Below are 18,515 nucleotides of genomic sequence, written 5' to 3'. Positions count from 1 at the left end.
AAGTAATGACCTTTAGTTATCGTGCCCTTTGCCACAAAGGGCACGATAACTAAAGGTCATTGTTTACTATCAGTATCATACTGATAGTAAACAATGACCTTTAGTTATCATCTCCTTTGTGGGCTGATAGTAAGTAATGGCCTTTAGTTATCATCTTCTTTGTGGTACTGATAGTAAGTAATGGCCTTTAGTTATCATCTTCTTTGTGGTACTGATAGTAAGTAATGGCCTTTAGTTATCATCTTCTTTGTGGTACTGATAGTAAATAATGACCTTTGGTTATCGTACCCTTTGTGGTACTGGCAACTGCTCCTGGGTAGTAACTATAATACTTCAAATGTATCTGTGGTGATAATTTGACCAGTGGAAAAGAAAATGAACACAGGAATGTCAAAACATGGAAGGTCTTTGGGCAGTTCTGATAAAATATCAGAACATATTTTGTTAAGTAGTTGCATATGTAAGAGATACTATGGAAACCATAAAAACACCCAGCCATGCGTTTTTTATGAGTACAATCAACATGTTGTCCTGGGAAAGTCATGCGTGACATTAAGCGTTCTGTTTGGTCTATTCTGTACAAATTCTACCAGAGAAGGCCGGGAAAGACGGCATTATCTCTCTTTCTTTTATTTACATTATGAAGTAACTATATATATTTGTGCGCACTAAAATTCATAAACTTTAGACTACTTTTACAAATAACACCTGGTGAGACGATATTGAATAATTGCTAGTTATCAAAGAAAGACGTGAGACATGTAAGTACACCTGTCGAAAAATATCAGATATGTTTGGTTCCATCTAAGTTTTCTTTTGGTTTCTCTTTACTTTGTCTTAATCTATCGATGTTCGATCTTGCAAGATTCTGTGAGTTTTCTTGTGTTTGTATAATAAATGCATTTGAACTACTTTTCTCATTCAGTTCAAGTCGTTTTACGTTTGCTTATATGTCTACGTATCTCAGTTCTTTCTGTGTTGTCTTCCATTTGTTGATGGACTTAAAAATCTCTGTTGACAAAGTAAGTAAGCTTTCGTTTCTTCAATCCTGTTTAATCCTTGTTTCATACTTTTTTCAAAGAACAAAATCTATCATCTTTTCCGAGTATTTAAAAAAGACTCTATAAGGTCATCACTATTTTTACTTTCAGCAAAACCAAGTTATAGCGTTCACATGTTATTACGTTTCTAGATAAAAGTAACAGCGTTCTAACTAAATCTGGTATAAAAAATCGTAGCAGTTCACAAATCAATGTAGGTATCTTAAAATGTGACTACTATGTTAATAACAATTATTGGATATTTTTTTTTGTAAAAACTAGTATGGTTTAGATTTATCTACAAACAGATGGAGTGATTTATTTCAAGATAAATTAGTTTTGGTTAGTTTATTCAGCTCTAAATGGGCTATTTGAGCAGCGTCTGATGTACGGATAGAACCTGACATTTTAGAGTTATGAGCCTTCAAGATTAAAACCGAGGCCCCTGGAGGCTTTAAAATAATATATTAGAAACTGATGGTGCTTTATTCAGAAATGCAACTTGAAAAATAATGCAATAGTTATGCGTAAAGCACAACATAATGCTAAGTAAGTTGATTGAATATCTTATGTTTACCATCAGTGTTAGTATGTTGTTATGTGTAGAGATTTTTTTTAGCCCACAGTTACACAATGTGCTGTCTGCGCTCTGTTCATCACGTGAAATCGAACTCTGGATTTTAGCTTTGGAAGCCTATAAGCTTACTGCCTACCCACAGGGGAACTGTTGATGTTATTAGTGTAGTTTTTCTATTTCAACGTTCCTCAGTTATCTGTGAAACGTCACGTCATCTAATAGGAGTCAAGTACTTATTGTTTTCAGAGGTGACAGAGAATATAATATGCATTAAAGTGATTCTTAAAGCAACTGTCAGAAACACACATGTATACACATAAAACACATGGTCAACTATATTTCATTGTGATTTTGGTATGTACCAATCAAAGGAGTTTAAATCAAATATTATTTCCCACTTAACCAACAAAACCCGTGGTATTTATCTATATCTTAATATTGGTGCGATATGTAAGTCAGGGTTAACAGGAAAGAATAGTTCCTTACCAAGGCTTGAAAACTTAAGTTGATGGTATTTGATAACTCTGAATGGAAGTAGTTTAATCATTATAGCTCTTCCTCGTGAACCATCTACCCTCCAACTTAAGTTATCAGAGGAAGATTACCATGTTTCAGTCCAAAAAGTGTCATTCTGGTGTTTACTGCCAAATGACGTTTTAACGACAATTTTACGTAACTTACAAGCAAAGATAATCTTGGGTCGCAATATAACGCATTCGTTTCTATAATCCACACACGAGATCACAATATAATCCATTCATTCCTATAGTCCGCATATGAGGTCACACTTTAACCCATTCATTGGTATAATCCTCACGGGGAGCCATAATATAACCCATTTATTGCTATAATTCATACATGGAATCATAATGCTAACCCATTAGATGTTATAATCCCCAGTTCATAGAGTATAAACTAATTAATATTCAGCCACGTTTCAGACTTATATGAAATATATCACTTAGTGTTACTAGATGTAGTCCAACAATTTTTATTTCGTGAGTCATGTAATTCACTGAACGCTAGTCATGTTCAAAGAATTAATCTTAATTTTAGATCGAACTTCACCTAAGATTTAGGAACCTTAAGATATCGAAGACGGATATTACATAATGCATTTTAACAGTTAGACAGAGATGATGAGAAGTGAAACTGTACCGTACAATAAATGACGTTTAAAGATATTCTAGAGCTTGAACAGTAACGGAGGTAATCCAAAATTAAAGTAACTGGAATAAATTTATGTCCAATTGTGATAAGTATACTGCGCTGACACATTATAACTAGATACATCTAATCCTATCAAGTTTCCAATTAATGTTAGAACGTCATAGTTGTATTTCTTCTTGATAATGTACGGTTCCTACCTATTCGGAAGCACATTAAAATGAAGGTACTTGCTAAATACTTAACTTACCAGGTTCTCTACAATTTCATGTCTTGAAGGAACGTAATATTCGCCATCATCTTGCTTCCTTTTGGCTCGGAAGAAATGGTCATTTGGGGATAGTTGTTTCTTGCTACAGGCACTCCAAAGGATTTCCTCTACCGTCATGTTCTCCCTCACACCAATACTGACACTCTGAAGAAAATATATTTTATATACAGTTTTCTACTTAATTACCATTCTTCAGGGTAGCTTACGGTACTACATGAATTATTCAATTCCTCCTACAGGTAACGCATTGTCTAAAGGCCGAAGTATGATTTCAAGCATGATGAACACTATTCTTACATATTATGATACATTTAAGAATATGAAAATATGCGCTTTTAAACAAGAGTAAATTATTGTTACTTCCTCCTGAAAGACAAGGTTAAGATATGCTCTCTCTCGAAGAAAAGAAAATCAATACAATTTTCCAACATTTTATGATACAGAAAGTCATCTAGAAAGTAATCATAATATTTGTCTATAAAAACGTTAATGAACGGACTTTGTTTCCCTCTTAAAGAAACTTAGTACTTTTGTAGGCTATATATGTTCTAAATTTAGACGTCTGTATCGTAGTATTGCCAAAGGGAGGTTTAACACGCATGACGCGCGTGGTTTTATGACTAGAACGTTCTTGAATGTTTAGAAAACGATTTTATCATTACCTAACGCGAGTTAGGCTACAGTAGATGAATATTAATTATTGCGTTTGTATTTCAGTGAAGTACTAGATATACAAGAAATTGCCGTAGGTACGAGACAAAATTAGCCATTAAATGACTGGTTTGTGCTGTTTGTGAAGTTGGTCTATTTTTCAGTGAACATTAGGTTAGTACGTGAAATATGTAGAACTTGTAGTCGAAGAAATAAATTGCTTTCGTTATCATTAAGTGGACTGGACTTTGCATTATTTTATACCGAATAATTCAAAAGGACCCACCGAACAGAAGAAATCGTAACAATAATACTAATTCAATCAACTAACACAAAGATCAATTTTCAGAAAATATAAGAAATACATCAGATGATCAACTGCAAAACCATATTCAGAAAATTAGTAGATAATTATATAAAACAGCGAAAAGATTACATAACCAAACCTAACATAACACAAATGGCCATATCGGATGATCAATTTTCATGAAATTAATGAGTCAACAGATAATCAAAAATACCCCAGATGATCTTCAGTGCCACCCAGGAAGTTAAGAATACACGAGATGATCAACGTTCAGAAAGACCTGAAACATGCCGAAGATCAGTCCTTAGAAAACAAAAGACCAACCAGATTATCAATCCTAAGACAACAAACCAGATGACCTATCTTCAGCAAACCAAAAAAATAAACCAGATTACAAATTTTTATGAAATCAATCAACAGACAAGATGAATAATTAACAGGTAACGTAATGATCAATCTTTACAAAACAAATTACTATAGCAGATGGGTAATTATCAGAAAACCGAAACCATTCAAAACAGACGGTAAGTACTCAGACAAACAATAAATATGATAGTTGGGTAACTTACAGGAAACCAGATCAACCGTACTGAAACCATTAAAAACAGATGGTAAGTACTCAGACAAACAATAAATATGATAGTTGGGTAACTTACAGGAAACCAGATCAACCGTACTGAAACCATTAAAAACAGACGGTAAGTACTCAGACAAACAATAAATATGATAGTTGGGTAACTTACAGGAAACCAATAGGCAAATCAGATAGGTAATGTGCAGGAACCCAACAGACAAACCATATAGCTAATGTGCAGGAAACCAACAGACAAACCATATAGATAATGTGCAGAAAATTAACAAACAAACCGGATAGGTTTGTTTATGTAAAGCAAACAAACAAACGAAACCGGAAAAGTAAATGTAACTAGCATGAAACATTTTTCGTATAGCTTTCTGGAAAAGAAAATTAATAAGTAAATATACACATTGAAAGAGTTCTAAGCAGTTTCTTAATACTTAACTCGTCCTTTCACACGGATAATAACCCAAAACTGTAGAAGTAAATAATAGTGTATCACTCTAATAATTCTTTACCACCAGATGTCTCCACCAACATATCAATAAAAAGCTCAAAATATTTACTTACGCGCAGGAAAACAATTCTTCTATTTATCAAGAATAATTTAACATCTTATTCACAACGTTACTGAACTAAGTATTTGGATTAATGAAGTTTATTGTAAGTTTAACAATACGTAAGACACTTAAGACATTTAACTTGAGCTTTGGCATTTAAGCGCAGCACCTATCGAATAGCCGTCTCTTGAGATATTTAAACGTTATGGAAGATTTAAAAAGGCCACATAATTTCTTTAAAGGAAAACGTTTAAAGACGTGATGAATACTAAGAAAACTGTGAAATATTACTCATATATCACCTTACCTCTTCAGCCGGAAGCGTAACGGTGACTGTCGCGTCAGTAGATTGATCAAAGCTACTTTGTGTTGAGAAGGACTGACTTAGAGAACGCCTAGAAGTAAATAAAAGAAGAAGAAAATCCAAATTATAACATGCTTAATTATTAACACGTCTTTATTAAACTCTGAAGTAGAATATTAGAATATAAGAGTATACAAAAGAAACCAAGATATTCCTACATAACAAACATTCGAATTATTTTGTTCAGATTAAAATGTTGGACCTCATGTATAATACACACTTATATTTTTGATTTTTAAACCGATGTTTACAGTAATATACAAAATTTCTTTGTAAAGTGAACTCAGAACCATTCAAAAGAATTATTTTTCAAACCACTTCGTCCCTCTCTCAGTTATGTTTTCTTCTCGCCACAGCCTCTTCCCGCCTGTTGCTTGATCTACTTACTTGTTTCTCGTAAGATTTATTACTTCTCTGTCGCCAGACAAAAAATAACTTGCTTGTTGTCAGACCTATAACATGCCTATTGCTGGGTCTTTTACTTTCCTGTCAACTGATATTTTATTTGGCTGTCACTAGAATTTTAACCTGCTTGTCGTCGGATTTTTTCCTTGCCTTTCGACTGACACTTTGATTGCTTATTGCAAGAATTTTAATTTGCCTATTGCTGAATCTTTTACTTTCCACTCGTTAGATTGTTTTGCTTGCTTGTTAGTGTGGTTGTTGAAATTTCATGATACTCGTCTGTTGTAAGTAAGTAAACAGGGTTTACTTGTTAACATTTCATAAGACTCGTCTGTTGCAAGTATGTAGGTAAACAGGGTGTACTTGTTGACATTTCATAAGACTCGTCTGTTGCAAGTATGTAGGAAAACAGGGTGTACTTGTTGACATTTCATAAGACTTGTCTGTTGCAAGTATGTAGGTAAACAGGGTGTATTTGTAGGCATTTCATAAGACTCGTCTGTTGCAAGTATGTAGGAAAACAGGGTGTACTTGTTGACATTTCATAAGACTCGTCTGTTGCAAGTATGTAGGTAAACAGGGTGTACTTGTTGACATTTCATAAGACTCGTCTGTTGCAAGTATGTTAGGTGAACAGGGCGTATTTGGTGAAATTTCATAAGATTCATTTGTTGTAAATACATAGGTAAACAGGGTGTACTTGTTGACATTTCATAAGATTCATTTGTTGTAAATACATAGGTAAACAGGGTGTACTAGTTGACATTTCATAAGATTCATTTGTTGTAAATACATAGGTAAACAGGGTGTACTTGTTGAGATTTCATAAGACTCGTCTGTTGCAAGTGTGTAGGTAAACAGGGTGAACTTGTTAACATTTCATAAGACTCGTCTGTTGCAAGTATGTAGGTAAACAGGGTGTACTTGTTGACATTTCACAAGACTCGTCTGTTGCAAGTATGTAGGAAAACAGGGTGTACTTGTTGACATTTCATAAGATTCATTTGTTGTAAATACATAGGTAAACAGGGTGTACTTGTTGACATTTCATAAGACTCGTCTGCTGCATGTATGTAGGTAAACAGGGTGAACTTGTTGACATCTCATAAGACTCGTCTGTTGCAAGTATGTAGGTAAACAGGGTGTACTTGTTGACATTTCATAAGATTCATTTGTTGTAAATACATAGGTAAACAGGATGTACTTGTTGACATTTCATAAGACTCGTCTGTTGCAAGTATGTAGATAAACAGGGTGTACTTGTTGATATTTTATAAGACTCGTCTGTTGTAAGTGCACAGGTAAACAGGATATTTTGTTGACATTTCATAAGACTCGTTTGTTGTACGTAGGTAAACAGAGTGAACTTGGTGACATTTCCTAAAGTGTGTGTTGAAAATGTATGTTGGTAAACTGGACGTGTGGTAGCATTTGCTAATTGTTTTCATTAAGGTGAATGACAAAAAAGAGGGCATTCGTTGGCATTTTTTAAGTTGTGTTTATAGAGTGAGGTAAGTAAATGGGTTATGTGTTTACATTTTCTATGTTGTGCGTTTAGGATGTGTGAGAGAAAAGAAGGCGTGTGCTAGCCTTTCCTATGTGTTATCGGTAAGATGTACAATGTAAACAGGACGTGTGTTGGCATTTTTTAAATACCATCGGTATGATGTACAATGTCAACAGGACGTGTGTTGGCATTTTTTAAATACCATCGGTATGATGTACAATGTCAACAGGATGTGTGTTGACATTTTCTATGTGCTAACGGTATGATGTACAATGTCTACAGGATGTGTTGACATTTTCCATGTGCTATTGGTATGACGTAGAATGTCAACAGGATGTATGTTGACACTTTCTACGTGTTATCGGTATGATGTACAATGTCAACAGGATTTATGTTGACAATTTCTATGTACTAACAGTATGATGTACAATGTATATAGAACGGTTGTTGACGGTTCCTAAGATTTAAAAGTAGGATATAGGTATTGAAATAGGTCTGTGTTGGGATTTATTAGATTTCTCTTGTATAGTGAAGGTGATGTTAGCTTCTCTTGATCAACTTATTCATGTTCTCTCATCTGACTGAAACATGGATGCATATCCCCCACAGAGCCAATGAAGAGTCTCCCCCTCCCTAAAATCTTGATGTGTTCCCCCTTCCATTCTAGTAATAAGTAGATTACCCAGTGCCGTTTCGAATAACCGATATATATCTAAACTTCATTTGCAATTCAAATATGCTTATATTATGTCAATGTATAATATCATAACACTACGCTCTAAGTCCCCCCTTCCCTCCCCACACAGTACAGTGCTACGACGACCACTGGAATGAAATGAAAGGGACAATTTCCACCCGACTTAATGTTGTACATTTTTCAATATACCTCGTAATCTTTACACATTTTTTGAAATCTGTAAACATTAACGTCCCTTACATGTACAAAATTATCTGAACGTATCATAAGGCTGTTCCAAATCAGGTCAAACTTATCTCCCTCACCACATACCTATTGTGTCAGTGTAAAATTCAGAGCATATTATATATCAACGCAACGAGCACAACAAGGCGTTGTTTAATATAAACATATATAATATATTCAAGAATATGCTTTTAGCCGTCGAAACTACAAGAGTGACCTCTTGTGGTGCGATGTGATAACGACACCCATTGTTTTTGTAGATGACTAGTTTAACAAGAGATGTCTTTACTTACCTTCCACTGTTCGACCTCGACAACAATCCACGAGATCGTCGTTTCGTGGCGCCTCTACCTGCCAGGAGGTTCGTTAGGAGAGAAGGGCTCCTAGCACAAACGTAAGCATGAAAAGACGACACCGTAAATACCCCAAGCTTATTCAAAGTCGATTTGGTCATCTTGCACACATTGGTGAGCAAATTCTGTGGAAAACAGTAAATCAAACACGTAAACACAATAACAAGCGCACCCACATCAACCTGTATATTATAATGAACTCTTCCACTGTCACATGTAACACCCGCTAAACCTATTCGGTGGTACCGTATCAATGTTAAATGGCGCCCTCTGAGATATATATAAATCCGCCCTCACCCCCTCGTGCTGGCGTCCTGTACGAACTCACCACTCGCACTACTCATGATACGGCTCTGCCGATCGGTGCAGTTGTTATAGACATCCGATAAACGTTGTAATGAAGCAGAAACTATGTTAACACATAGGTATTGGACTAATGCAGTACCTAGCTTATTACTGATAAGGTTTAGAAACGGATCGGCTCATCAAGTTTAATGAATATATTAAGTGAAGCGATTCACAGTGCTATCAGTTCTACTATACACCAGGTTTAATGAAGACTATGTGATGTGACTTACAAAGCTACCAGTTCTACCATACACCAGGTTTAATGAAGACTATATGATGTAATTTACAAAGCTACCAGTTCTATTATACATAAATTTTAGTTAAGACTATACATGATGTGATTCATTTTACTTGTACATTATATCAAATAATTACTGCTCTTCAACTATAATGTCGGAAGAAAAGAAACGGAGACTTTCAATGTGAAAAGTTCCAAGCTCATTCATAATTCGTGTCAATTTAACAATCGAAAATGCTAAACAAATTACATTTATAAACCTACTTTTTGAATTTTGTCCTCACCAAACAAAAATTCATATTGACGTTTCGGTAGTTGGGCCATGGGTTTTATACAATAAGAAAAATTTTTTTAAATATATGATAAAAAATGACAGAATATCAAGCTTCCGCTTGTGACGACCTTTAACAGATTCTAAATCTTATTAGGCCATATGCTGATCTGAAATATGTACCTAGAAAATTAGTTTCAATCCAACAAAAGGGGCATTACTTATTTTGTGTAGATTTATGTAACCAATATCCTCAAAGACAGTGTGTTAAAGTGTTCTCTCCAAAACATTTTGTAGGTTTTATTCTTTTTGGTTGAATTTAAATCTATCATTGCTTAGACAGTGATATATCAGATAAGTTGCGCAAAAACTAGACATTGCTGATTTACAGTGTTTTCACTGCAGGAAATATTAAGCCTGCAACAAAAACATACGCTACAATAAATATTTTAAGATAAAATAATCCAAAATGAAACTAATTTGTCATTTTGTACACTTAGAAAGATTTCCAAATACATTTCATGTAATTAACATTAAAAATATCCATTGTTATAACAAACAGTAAGTATTGCTTATGATTGATAAATTAGGGTGATGCGGTAATGTTTTATTATACCAAAATATAGATATGGCTGTACATTTCACATTATCTGTTTACATAGTCAGTGAAGATAATCTTGGTATCTATATACATATAATGGTACTCTCTGTTGTATGTTCATGTAGCTACTTCGCAGGGTGTGGATGGATCTTCACCAAAATTAGTATGGAGCTTTAATAGGTTCATGGGGAGTAAGATACATACTTTCAGTTTTGCATCCCCCCCCCCCCCCAGTGGGACAGCGGCATGTCTGCGGACTTACAACGCTACAAACCAGGTTTCGATACCCGTGGTGGGCAGAGCACAGATAGCCCTTGTGTAGCTTTGTGCATAATTAATTAATTAAAAACAAAACAAAAACAGTTTTGCATTTTGCGGTTTTTATCACTATTTCGCCATCTATTGATGGATATTCACCAAATTTGGCATGAAGGTTTGTTGGGTTCATGCTGGAGTACATACAAATTTTCAGTTTTGCACTTTGCGTTTTGCAGTTTTGTTGAGCGTTTTTACATTTTTAACAATTACATATAAGGAAAGCAATTTTTGATGTCTTAAGATAACCTTTCATATTTCATGAATTTACACAACTTCCGTCCAGGGGACCGGTACCCCAGCTAGTAATATATACTAGATAGGCAAGAAGTTTCGACTCTATAAAACAAGATTAAATCAAAGACATTTTGCTTATTTTTCAACACATTTCCTCTAGACATCATGTATAAGTGAAGTTATGCTTTCATTTATTACTTGAAAAGTTTTCTTGAAATGTTTTAATTACTTTGACTTGTATAGGTGTTGATATTAGGCAAATATGGTTGAAATTATAGCTGAATTATCTTTAGCGGGTATGTGAATAAATTAGTGAACAGCCAGATAAATTTAGATGTGCCGTGAAAAACAAAACAAAAAACTGTAGAATTCTTTGTCAAGAACTTTTAATACCAGATCTGCGAGGTTGTTGAATACGTAGTACCCCTTTTGTTGAAACGAAACGACACAATAATGGGTCTCACAATACGGCCTGAATTCTTCTCAACAGTTTCCTCTCGCGCATTGTAGCTTGCTTACAGCATTCCTTCTATGTTTTATTTGAAAGTCTGTATCACACACACATTATTGACTTGGGTGTACGTAGCCTTCTAATCTTTGCTTTATGGCATTGCATCTTTCAAGGAATACCGGCATGTTCAAGTAGCTCTAAAAATTGCTTGGTTAATTTCTAGTTCTGATCTATGTAGGTAGCTTGCTTGGATCCATAAGCTGCACGATATTTCAAGCAACCGATCAGCAGACACAAATTACTAAGGCACTTAAACGAAAACAAAATTCCTTTAAAATATGACTGCTGTACATCTTTGCAATTGAAAATTATCAGTGTCGAAATTAGAGTACATGTGCTAAAAATCATGTGATAGATATGTATATATAAAAGTATGTTTTACACGTGGTAACAATAGCAAAGAATGAGCATCTTACAAATATGGCGGACATAGTGTGTTGAAATACTATAATACACTCTTCTTGTACTTGAAAAAGTCCTTAAGGGACTAAATATGAAATGTAGTGTTAAAATAGTATGGGCCTAAAACTATTATACTAATGCTAATGTCTTATGATTAATTATAATCATGCTTCGCCACCACAGAAAAGGCTTCCACACTATAACAAATGTTGTTGTTACAAGTGGTTAATATAAATAGTATTCCGACAACTTCTGCGTTTGTTGTATCCCAACAGGCCTGATGGGTGAGCTTTGGACTAAACGATACTCGTCGTCTGGAATGTATATGGGTGAGCTTTATATTAAGTGAAACGCGTTGTCGGTAATGTATATGGATGAGCTTTGGATTAAGCTAAACGCGTTGTCGGTAATGTATATGGATGAGCTTTGGATTAAGTGAAACGCGTTGTCGGTAATGTATATGGATGAGCTTTGGATTAAGCTAAACGCGTCGTCGGAAATGTATATGGATGAGCTTTGGATTAAGCTAAACGCGTTGTCGGTAATGTATATGGATGAGCTTTGGATTAAGCTAAACGCGTCGTCGGTAATGTATATGGGTGAGCTTTATATTAAGCTAAACGCGTTGTCGGTAATGTATATGATGGATGTAGCGTGCTTGAAATTCTGTTACACAGTCTTATTCTTTTAAAAAAAGTCCTATGAGACTGAATAAGAATTGTAGTGTTAAAAATATAATTGACCTAATACTAATGTTTTTTTGTTTTAGAACTAAACCACAATTGGCTATCTATTGTGTCCGCCGCGAGGAATCGAACCTTGGATTTTAGTGTTGTAAGTCTGTAACCTTACCCCTCTGTCACACCGGGGGACACTAATTTCTTATTATAAATATAATTAGATATTATACTGCTTGAAATACGGAAAGATTATGAGTCAATAGAGATTTTTTTTATTTGTTTTATTGAACAGATTACTAGTTAGTAGATATTTTCGTGATTAAACAGTCTGATGAGATGCTAGGATGTGTTTTCCTTCTTAAATAGGCAGGTTACTACTAATCAGTAGACGATTTAATCATTAAACGTCAAGTTCACCCACCAGTAAGTTTGTTTTTCGTTTTCACGCAAGTCTACTACAAGACTATTCCGCGCTAGTCGTCCCTAATTTTAAATTGTTAAACTAGAAGGGAGGCAACTAGCCAACAACACCCATCGCCAACTCTAGATCTACTCTTGTCTTACTGAACAGTGAAATTTGACATTCACCCATATAACGCAAAGAACGAAACGCGATATCTTTAATTTTTTGGGGGGGTGGGGAGTGAGTAACGCGATACGAATGAATAACCTGCAGATCGATAGATAGTCCGGCGTGTGAACCACTGGGCCGCGCTTGATTCTTTTCCTTAAGAACAGTTTGATTAAACAGTCTGACCACGCACCATTAGATGTTTCATATTAAACAGTCAGGTCCTGAATAAACAGATGCTTTCTTTAATCAGCAATTCGATGATGAGTCAGAAGATTTACTTTATTAAACAGATCATAGGTCATCTCATGTTTCCTTTATTAAACTGTTAGTGAAAGAGTCAATTGATTTACTTTATTAAACAGATCATGGGTCATCTCATGTTTCCTTTATTAAACTGTCAGTGAAAGCGTCAATTGATTTACTTTATCAAACAGATCATGGGTCATCTCATGTTTCCCTTATTAAACTGTTAGTGAAAGAGTCAATTAATTTACTTTATTAAACATATCATGGGTCATCTCATGTTTCCTTTATTAAACTGTCAGTGAAAGAGTCAATTGATTTACTTTAATAAACAGATCATGGGTCATCTCATGTTTCCTTTATTAAACGGTCAGGTAAAGAGTCAATTGATTTACTTTACTAAACAGACCATAAGAAACCTGATTTTTCCTTTATAACTAAACAGTCAGGAAATAAGTCAGTAGAATTACATGAATCGCGTGATTTTTAACAGCCAGATAACGATACAATAGATTTTCTACATTAAACAGTTGGTTAGTGAGTCAGCTGATGTTTCCTTTATTAAACAGTTGTATCATTTATTAGGATATTTACTCATTACGTATCCCAAGCTTGAAAGAAGTTTAGTTTTACAGCTATATCAATTAAGTCGAGATGTTTGATATATTACCCGCTAGGTTTTCTTTCGACTACGATTCCGATAGATACTTGGTAAGAACGTTAGAATAACATCAATAAGTACTGTCAGGCCAGACTACGGCCTGTAGACGCTTTAATAAGTACTGTCAGGCCAGACTACAGCCTGTAGACGCTTCAATAAGTACTGTCAGGCCAGACTACAGCCTGTAGACGCATCAATAAGTACTGTCAGGCCAGACTACAGCCTGTAGACGCATCAATAAGTACACGCAGGCCAGACTACAGCCTGTAGACGCATCAATAAGTACTGTCAGGCCAGACTACAACCTGTAGACACGTCAATAAGTACTGTCAGGTCAGACTACAGCCTGTAGACACATCAATAAGTACAGTCAGGCCAGACTACAGCCTGTAGACACATCAATAAGTACTGTCAGGCAAGACTACAGCCTGTAGACACGTCAATAAGTACTGTCAGGTTGGACTGTAGCCTGTATACACGCCAATAAGTACTGTTAGGCCAGACTACAGCCTTTAGATGCATCAAGAAGTACTGCCAGGCCAAACTACAGCCTGTAGACGCATCAATAAGTCCTGTCAGGTTGGACTGTAGCCTGTATACACATCACTAATTACTGCTAGGTTGGATTGTAGCCTGTAGAAATGTCATTAATTACTACCAGGCTTGACTGTAATTTCTAGACGCATTTATAAGTATTGTCAGGTCAGAGTAAAACCTGTAGACACTCCAATTCGTACAGTCAGGCTAGACTGTAGCTTATGGGCGCATCAATAAGTACTATCAAGCCAGACTACAGCTTGTAGACTCGCCAATAAGTACTGTGAGGCTGGACTGTAACCTGTAGACGCGTCAGTAATTACTATCAGGCCGGGCTGTAGCCTGTAGAGGTGTCATTGATTACTACAGGTCGGACTGTAGCGTGTAGGTGCGTGAATAAGGACTTTCAGGCTAGACTGTAGTCTGTAGACACGTTAGTAAGTACAGTCAGGTTAGACTGTAGCCTATAAACGCATCAAAAGTACTGTTAAGCTAGACTACAGCTTGTAGACGCGCCAATAAGTACTTGGAGGCTGGACTGTAGCCTGTAGACGCGTCAATAAGTACTTCGAGGCCGGGTTGTAGCCTGTAAGCGCGTCAATAAACACTCTTAGGTTAAACTGTAGCCTGTAGAGGCGTTAATAATTACTGCAGACCGGAATGTAGTCTGTAGATGCGTCATTAAGTACTGTGAGGCTGGAATGTAGCCTGTAGAGGCGTAAATGATTACTGCAGGCCGGACTGTAGCCTGTAGATATGTCAATAATTACTGCCTGACTAGACTGTAGCCTGTAGACGTGTCAATAATTACTGCTACGCCGTACTGTAGCCTGTAGAGGTGTCAATAATTACTGCTACGGCGTACTGTAGCCTGTAGAGGTGTCAATAAATACTGCCTGACTAGACTGTAGCCCGTAGAAGCGTCAATAATTACTGCTACGCCGTACTGTAGCCTGTAGAGGTGTCAATAAATACTGCCTGACTAGACTGTAGCCCGTAGAAGCGTCAATAATTAATGCGAGGGCGGACTGTAGCATGTAGAGGCGTTAATAATTACTGCAGGCTGGACTGTCTGTAGCCTGTAGAGATGTCAATAATTACTGCAGGTTAGAGTGTAGCCTGTAAATATTTATCTTGCTATTCTGGAGTTTTTAAGCCTACAGAGAGTTCCTTTATTATATACATTGAAGTTTCCCTTACTGGATAACCAGGTTAAAAAGCTTGGTAAATTAGAAGTAACTAATCCCTGTGTGTTCCCATTCTTGTCTTACAATATGTAATAAATACATACGTTTGTATATGTGTATATCAAGACTTATATATACCAGTATATACGATACAGAAGACAGGAAGTACGAACAAAAGAATCAAAATGAAAGCATACCGGCGGTAATATTATGCGTGTTGGATCTACGGTCGCAGTACATAATGTTACGACAGCGGAAATCACGTGACGCTGGAAGCATGTGCGCTGGAGTTTCTAGAAGGATCATGACTGTTCCTCGCAACTCTAGTCTTTTCTAGGCACCCTCTATTTTATCATATAAGCCGGCAGATAAATTGATAACGGGGATAATCGAGGCAAGCCGTAAGTAAAGTGTGTAAATCGTTGTGAATTATAGTGTGTGTTTAAGTTAAAGTGACTGTGGAAATTAAGTGTATTGCAAAGTTGTATTGAGAAAGAATAAACTAGTTTTATTTAAGAAAGGACTTGTATTGCTGAAGTTTTTCGTAAATAATTTTTACGGGAAATTAATAAACGACCAGAGATGTAACAATAATATATTTGTGGCTGTTGACGTAAGGCCGAATGTACGGCTTTACCCGATTACCGTATACTTGAAGGCACTGTACTCACAGAAACATTATTAATTCACGTATGAGAGTATAACTTACAAAAACAAAACAGCAACAAAAATCGTCCCTCTCTACCGGAAATTGAATTTTCCACTTTAACAACCCTAACGAGAATTTTCTGTTAATTAGAACTGGATATCAAATATAATGGCTTAATCTCAATATAGTGGATATATATATATATATACAATAACGAACTAAATCCAAATATGTACAGAGTGTATCTTTGCGCATTAACGATAGAAGCTAGGACTTAGTTATCTATTAATCTGGTTTAATGTCATAAAGTATACTTCAGCAAACTAAATTTTATCTCTAAGTTGTCAAATCATCGAAAACGAAGATAAAATATCTGTTGTTTTGAGATAAACGTTGCCTATCCCCATTGGCTCAGCGGTAAACTTGAGGGCTTATAACGTTGAAATTATGTTTTAACCCTTGCGGCGGGTAACAGCGAAGATAGCTAATTGTGCAGTTTTAGGTAACAAAAATAAACAATAAACGTTAGATGAAAACATCCATTGTATTGATGGGGTTGTCTCAAGATGAAATAAGACGACAAAACAGACATATTTTTTATAAAACAATTGATGTATTAAACGAACAAAAAATGTATTTCTCGTACCGTGAGATAGAGTGTAACTGTCGAATTCAATCAACACTTACTTGTACGTACTTTCTAAAAATTTGGCGTAGGAAGGAGATGTACAATCTACATTCATGCCATGATAAGGATGACGTTGTTCGAGAAGGTTTGTTATTTTGTTGATTTTTAGCTGCGACATAGCGGCTCATTTTAGCTCATAACTCCGTGATCTCTTGACCGATTTGAGATATAATTACAGTTTTGGACTCAGAAGGTCAAACTCTTTCAATTGATTATTTGACCACGCCTAAGGTATCATAGATTAGTTTACTCTAATCCTGCCTAAAATAATTTCAATTTGAGGGTAAGATGGCGGAGATCCTGATGAGTAATAAAATTGAATCGTGTATACGTGCGCCCCACGCTTAATATTACTGGCGCACGAAAATATAGCTAATAAAAAGGGAAAAAATATCTCATAGATTAATTTACTCTAATCCTGCCTAAAAAAATTTCAAGTGCCGCAGCTATTGAGGATTCCCTTTTATTTTGATCTGAAATCAGTGTATACATCAGTTAAAATTTAATTATTTTATGATTTTTATGTACATTGGGTTTTGAAATGATTTTGTGTTTAGTTGAATATCAGTATCTTAAAAACTTGTTATAAAAAAGTTCCTTATTGCATTAGATTCAGTAAAATAGTTTTACTAAGAAGTTATTGAAAACAGGAAATTATAAGAAGCTCAAGGTTACAGCCAGATTTATAAAAACATACGAGGTACCTAGCACATACAAGGTTTAGATGTACAACCAGAATTATAAAAACATACGAAGTACCTAGCACATATGAGGTTTAGATGTACGACTAGAATTGTAAAAACATACGAAGTACCTAGCACATACGAGGTTTAGATGTACGACCAGAATTATGAAAACATACGAAGTACCTAGCACATACAAGGTTTAGATGTACGACCAGAATTATAAAAAACATACGAAGTACCTAGCACATACAAGGTTTAGATGTACGGTCAGGTTCATCAGTTTATCTAATACGCAGCATAAAGACCAGAGGACTATCGGTTTAGTACGGTCAAGTTCATCATTAAGGATACTTTACAAACATTGTACTAACTTATTACACACAGTGGGTTTGATGAGGAACTTAATGTTCAAAATATGAATTTACGATTTATTCCTTGTTAATCACACTGGCTATACTGATTACAGAGTTCTTAATAACACAAGAATCACAAAAACTTAATACCTTAATAATGTAATTAATCCTATCAGTTACTGCTGAAATTCCTTATGTATTTTACAAACAAAATGAGTGGTTTTACCGATTTTTATCCGTCGGTTCTTTACATTAATTGTTTTAATAGGCAAAAACGTAAAATTACTTAATATGATGCAATATGTGGACCACACCAGTAGTATAAAAACAAGTCGGTCATCTGAGAGTCAAACTGGAAAATGGCGTATATTTAACGTTAATGTTTTAGTTTTTCAGTTGTGACACATTACCTTAGGATTTGGTAGCTCACTGTTCTGGAGTGACGCCATGTAGCACCTAAGTCGGAACTGCTCACAATGTAATCGTTCCAAGTTTTCCTCCCGTTGCGAGATCTGTGTAGTTATTGTCTGCTTGCTTTCCGAATCACCCACCACAGTCAAGTGTAGTCTGCCATGTGCTTCACCTTTCCATCCTTGGAAAAAAGGAAAGCAAAAAATAATATATATATATATA

The 18,515-nt window shown here is 35.5% G+C and overlaps 1 protein-coding gene across 1 annotated transcript in view; it reads right to left on the bottom strand.

Moving 5' to 3' along the window:
* The window catches only part of LOC106461372 (protein still life, isoforms C/SIF type 2-like), a 139,819-nt gene that overhangs the window by 36,742 nt on the left and 84,562 nt on the right, over positions 1–18,515 (bottom strand). The window contains 5 exon segments of the mRNA XM_022388319.1: positions 3,035–3,199; positions 5,458–5,545; positions 8,642–8,826; positions 18,293–18,450; positions 18,453–18,474. Coding sequence (XP_022244027.1) covers positions 3,035–3,199; positions 5,458–5,545; positions 8,642–8,826; positions 18,293–18,450; positions 18,453–18,474 — 618 coding nt within the window.

This window comes from Limulus polyphemus, unplaced genomic scaffold, assembly GCF_000517525.1.
Source record: "Limulus polyphemus unplaced genomic scaffold, Limulus_polyphemus-2.1.2 Scaffold946, whole genome shotgun sequence".
NCBI classification, from domain to species: Eukaryota; Metazoa; Arthropoda; class Merostomata; order Xiphosura; family Limulidae; genus Limulus; species Limulus polyphemus.
Note: the sequence above shows the minus strand (reverse complement) of the source record. Positions and strands in the feature narration are given on the sequence as shown.